The 5129-nt window shown below is 49.6% G+C and overlaps 1 protein-coding gene across 1 annotated transcript; it reads left to right on the forward strand.

Moving 5' to 3' along the window:
- Positions 1 to 1615: 1615 nt before the first annotated feature.
- LOC8025446 (homeobox protein CDX-2-like) lies at positions 1616 to 3333 on the forward strand. Its single transcript, XM_040220215.1, has 3 exons — positions 1616 to 1798; positions 2609 to 2907; positions 3330 to 3333. The coding sequence occupies exons 1-3, from the start codon at positions 1646 to 1648 to the stop codon at positions 3331 to 3333; spliced, it is 456 nt and encodes a 151-aa protein (XP_040076149.1). The 5' UTR covers positions 1616 to 1645.
- The last annotated feature ends 1796 nt before the right edge of the window (positions 3334 to 5129 follow it).

A 5129-nucleotide genomic window follows, 5' to 3' on the forward strand; every position in this document is an offset into this window, starting at 1 on the left:
AAGGTAGCGCTAGAGGTCACAACCGCCCAAAGGTAGCGCTAGAGGCCAAAGTTTCAGCCCGATCTGATACCTTATTCAAAAGTGATTTTCTGAAAGTTTCAATGGGAAAATGAAGCCCATTTTCGCCCGTTTTCGGTTTCTGGTGCCATAGAGCCCCGTGTATTCGAAAACTCCGTCGGCCGTCATTTTCCCATTGAAACTTTCAGAAAATCCCTTACAACTTTTGAACAAGGTATCGGGTCGGGCTGAAACTTTGGGATCTGGTTGTGACCTCTAGCGCTACCTTTGGGCGAAGAACGAGCGTTCGGCGATGCGGTAAAGAAACAAACAAAAAAAACTGTAAATTGTTTTTGGTGGCAATCTGTACTTTCGGATCACGACTAAAGCCTCTGTTTTGGTTTCCAGTTTGGGCCATACTATTTGTGTTTTAAGGGCCGAAGACCAGTTCGTGCTTTCCGCTTTTTCCCCGCTTCCTCCTCTTTCCCTTCAACCCTGTCCATTGTTGCCTGTTTCCTTCTCCCCCATGGTCAGGAGGATCTTCTGCCTTGCAGATTCCCGAGTCTGGTCGTCTGTTTTTGTAACACTTAAAGCTATAGAGTAGACCATAGAGATCGCATAAAATTAAAAGAGGGGACCAGTTGAAACTTCTCTATTACATCCTTTACCACTTCACCTCGCGTGGCCGCGGAGTAACATGGAATAGGATGGGATGAGTACGTGCTTCCCAGTGAGTTTATTCTTAAGGTATTGACGTTTATCGAAGCTACACATCTGTGCAACTTTTGCCGTTGGACAAATTAGTATTGACAATGGCACCAACACCAAAACCAGCTGAAGAAATATAAATTGATATAAGCGCTTTTTATTTTTCTTTCTCTATCATACGTTTACACACGGATATTATTTATTTATTTTTCATAGAAGACACAGCGAAATCAAGCTCCGAATTTCAGAGATTTTGAAATGAAACAAAAATAAACTCATATAAACTCAAAATTTTCAGGAAAAAAAAAAAATAAACTTCGAAAAACATCGTTCGAGTTTGACGAAAAATGAGCTCCTAAACACGGAATCCTAAGTATACCCGATGACGTCAAGACCTTCCGGTCATCGGCGTACCGGAATCGTGGCATGGCATCGGGTCAAGTTCTATCCACATTATTTTCCGCTTCAATTTATCTCATGCGTCTCCTTGTAAAGTAAGCTCTAGATTGACCGTCTCCGAGGCTTCATGAGGTCCTTCTCGAAGTTCCTCCCGCAGGATTTCACAACATGCCTGATCTGTTCTTCCCTTCGCTAACTGTTCACACATCATACAAAAGACACCATGTTTGCTGCAGACATAAAGATATGTGCGGACATGCCTACAGCACGGCCGAAGCATGTTTGCGCTTAGGATATGTCTGCATACAGTTTTTTCATGACCACTGTGCCCGTCATACAAGAAAGGAACACGTCTCAGACATCGTCTAAAGACTGTCTTTTGTGTAATGCATCAGCAATGTGATCGCGGCTTGGGACTTCGAGGAGGTTCTTCTCCAAGTTCTTCCCACACAAGATTCGACTACATTCATGATCTATTCTTTCCGACTCCTTCGTTTCTACGGAACAGCCCTTGCGCCCCTACAGCTGGTCCGGAGCAAGTATGGATGAGAACGACGTGTCTGACTCCAGGGTTCGCTACACGGACCATCAGCTTCAGAAGCTCGAGGAGATCTTCAGCGAGCACGCCTTCATCAACGGCGACCAGGCGGCGCTGCTGTCTCGTGAGCTGGGGATTTCCCTGAAGCAGACCAGGGTGAGGACGAAGCATCCACGTCGCACGCATCTTGAGCATGTATCCGAACTGGGTGTGGACTAGCCGCTTGTAGGACTGAGAGCTCCAAGAACACGCAGACGAGTGAAGAACATACCGCAGTGCCTATATGACGTGGCGTCATCTTGGCGAGATCGCAACATTAGCGATGAAATTTATTTTATGTATTGGGTAAAACACCATGAAAAACAGCTTTGGTGTATACGTTCAGTGTGAGAACATTGGACAAAGCTCGATAAGACTTCTGGCATGAAGAACATGGTGCTCAGTTCGGCCAGTGCGAAGGGCGATGGGTGTCATGTTGCAAGGCTGAACGTAGCACGATGGTGCAAAAGGTGTAGCCCAACATCAGCTAAAATAATCAAACCCTGTGAACAGCCTTCTCTACTTGCACGAAACGTCATCACACTAGAATTCAACAACTCGGCGAATGGGCCGGACGCAGGGCGTCCTCCGACGCATTGACTGAATACGGGGCCCAGCCGAACGTTGGCGTAGCTGCGATGACGTCAGAATACCAGTGCACGGGCTTCGGTTATTAGGTGGCGTGCATGCCTCTTTACCACTAAGACTGCGCACAACGAATGGAGCGTGTTCTCTCCCGTCTGCGAGCGGTGTCCGCCCCCGTCGACACCGTATAATTGCATGGCCATCGGAGCACTATACCACCTGCCCTCCTCATTGGCTGAGCCGATTCAAGGAAGACTAATAATTGGTGTTTTAAGTGCACCGCGGTGCAGCATGCATTCAGGTACTTCTTGAGAGTCTAGAAGAACACCATCCTCTCTGCAGACCTGGTTCCAGAACAGGCGAGCCAAACTTCGTCGCCGTGCCATCAAGGCCGAGGGCAAGAACTACGTTCCCAAGCTGTCACCGGGGCCCATCAGGATCTGCAGAACTCCGCCATCGCCAAGCTCAGGGACTGGAAAGGTGGTGTCTGCAGCAGGACCGAGGGACGGCGTTTTGAAGCCGTCGAACGGCAGGTCCGACAGCCAGATGCTCAACGTCCCGTCGTTCAGCAGCCGCTCGCTGTCCGACTCTCCGGTACTCAGCAGCGCGGACGAAGATGACGTTTTCCTTTGCGTTTCGAGGTCAGTGGTAGAGGCAGGCCTCTCTTTCCGGTCTAAATATGGCCGAGCACTCCTTCGAACGTGCAAGCGGCTGGTTGCTTTTGTTCATCAAGAGCTTCCTACGAGCCGTGTCGTGGCCAGGGACGACGCTCTAGAAAGCAGTCTGTTAGCTAACTTTCCTGTAGAACACGGAGACAGTCAATCACAGCGAACAATAGAAGGATCCCAGCGAATGACGAAGTTCGAAATACGTTTAGACCAAAGAAATGCGATGTGTGCATGGAACAATGAGCATGGTGTTTTACTCGCTCGTCGTCCCTGCGGACATCGCATTTTCCAGGTCGTATTCGGAGTTCGGTCACTCACTCGGATCTTCCTGTTGTTCGCCGCAATCATCTGTTTCCTTCAGAAAAGTTAACTATACCTTTCTTCAAGTGTTGCAGGTGAGAAGCTCGCGAGGGGTGCTTCTGTTTTCCTCACGATAGGTAGTGCACGTGCTACCCTCGCGGTTATGCTTTAATTTTTATTGTATATTTTTATAGCTTGGCATTGCACTGGTAGCACTGGCTTGTAACAGCGGGGGAAGTTGAAGTATCCCCACTCTAGGTTGTAAGAATATTCTACCAGGCGGCGATATCCAAACTTCTTACCACGAATAGACCTTTTCCAGAAAAGGGGTCCCTGGCCGGTTCCATTTTCAGTGTTAGTGTGTGTGGTGCGTGATTTGCTCGCTTTCCGAAAGGACGAGCATGCGCGTGCTGGGTTGAGGATTCGTAAATATTACAATGGTGTATCGACCAACTGTTCAGTCCCGTAGTAATTTGATCAACTTCTGTCTGCGCGTCGTTTCTGCCGCTCCCGCTTCCAGCAGTTGCGCTGGGAGACAGCGGCCAGCAGGAAAGGACCCCACGGCCGAGCCTCTCAGCAAGTCGGCTCCAACCAGCGCCTACATGGAGGCTGCGAGGAGGGGCGACGCTGCTGAACAGTGGCAGCCACCATCTCCCACCTTTTTCGGGGACGTTGACGCGTCAGGCGGAGGTGAGTGCACAGCATGACGCGGCACAAATCCATGTCCTTCTGTTTGCCGAACCACCACAAATGATTCTGCTGCGAGAATTATCGCTGAATTGGAACATAGCCTCCTCTAGATATACTCACAAAGCCTGGCAGTTCGACGACGGAGCCATAGAGTGCCCGGTCGCAGATTTGGAGCTCGAGTATCTGGTAGCACGGAGCATCAAAGAGCCATTTTTCGGAGAACCTGGACGTCAGAGTACAGCTTCTGCAGTGACGAGGACCCGAAACACACTTGTGTGTTTCTGTTCCGCTGCGCGACGCCGCAGCGGGGCGCCAGTCACGTGGCTCTCCTCTCATCCGTTGTCTGCCGCTCCACCTTTTTCATTTCGGCGGCCTCTTCTCGTGGCAATCTGCCAGGTTTTCTTAGTGTATAGGAGGCTATGATTGGGCATTATACTCGACTTCACATTTCCCACCGCAACCGACACTACAGTCCGAGCGAGCCAATCGGGCAGTGCTAAAAGTGCGTCGTCACGGCACATGTCTTGGACCGATTAAAGCTAATCACGCGCAGTAGATCCTGCACCTTCTTTTCTGTGCGTGCGTCATTAATTTCGCCGGTAATGACAAAAAAAGAAGCGCCATGACATCGCACTTTTGGCGCTGCTTGATTAGAGCTATTTAGCAAATCGCTCCAATGGCGGACTCAGGATTATCGTCTGGGGGGGGGAGGGGGGGGGGGGGAGTTCTGGAAGCGACAGTACGTCGCCGGCGACCCGGCAACGTACAGTCGCTTCTGCCTATCAACACGCGCACATACGCGCCTGCACAATGCGCACCTTCGAAGGAGTACACCATGCATGTACGAACGAGTGCGTGGATTTACAATATCGGTAACGAGGTTCTCCTAAGGGGACCTCTTTCGTAAGTGATTTCTCGCAAACCACCGCAAAAGCCGGCGGTACGTTTTGGCATAATTCTTCGGTCGCACTCAGCGGGTGGGGGCAATATAGAACTTTGCCTGTCTTTGGTTGGAAGTTTGAATTCGTCTCGACGCTTCCCTCACTTTTCAACTTTGGCCCATGGTTTTGTTTGCTGTTGCTTGCCATTTTCATTTCCCCGTTCTTTCCGATAGGCAGGATTGGTCGCAAAAAAAAAAAAAAAAGAAAAAGACCAATCAGGTGTGTTTTTTTGTGTGTGTGCGTTTTTTTTTTTTTTTGTCTTTT

This window comes from Ixodes scapularis, unplaced genomic scaffold (genome assembly GCF_016920785.2).
Source record: "Ixodes scapularis isolate PalLabHiFi unplaced genomic scaffold, ASM1692078v2 PGA_scaffold10__122_contigs__length_95168666, whole genome shotgun sequence".
NCBI lineage: Eukaryota > Metazoa > Arthropoda > Arachnida > Ixodida > Ixodidae > Ixodes > Ixodes scapularis.

Bases quoted from the DNA above. Each gene is read 5' to 3' on its own strand.
- LOC8025446 (XM_040220215.1), top strand. From the start codon at position 1,646: ATGGATGAGAACGACGTGTCTGACTCCAGGGTTCGCTACACGGACCAT. The intron at 1,799-2,608 runs GTGAGGACGAAG...TCCTCTCTGCAG, and splicing joins TTTCCCTGAAGCAGACCAGG to ACCTGGTTCCAGAACAGGCG.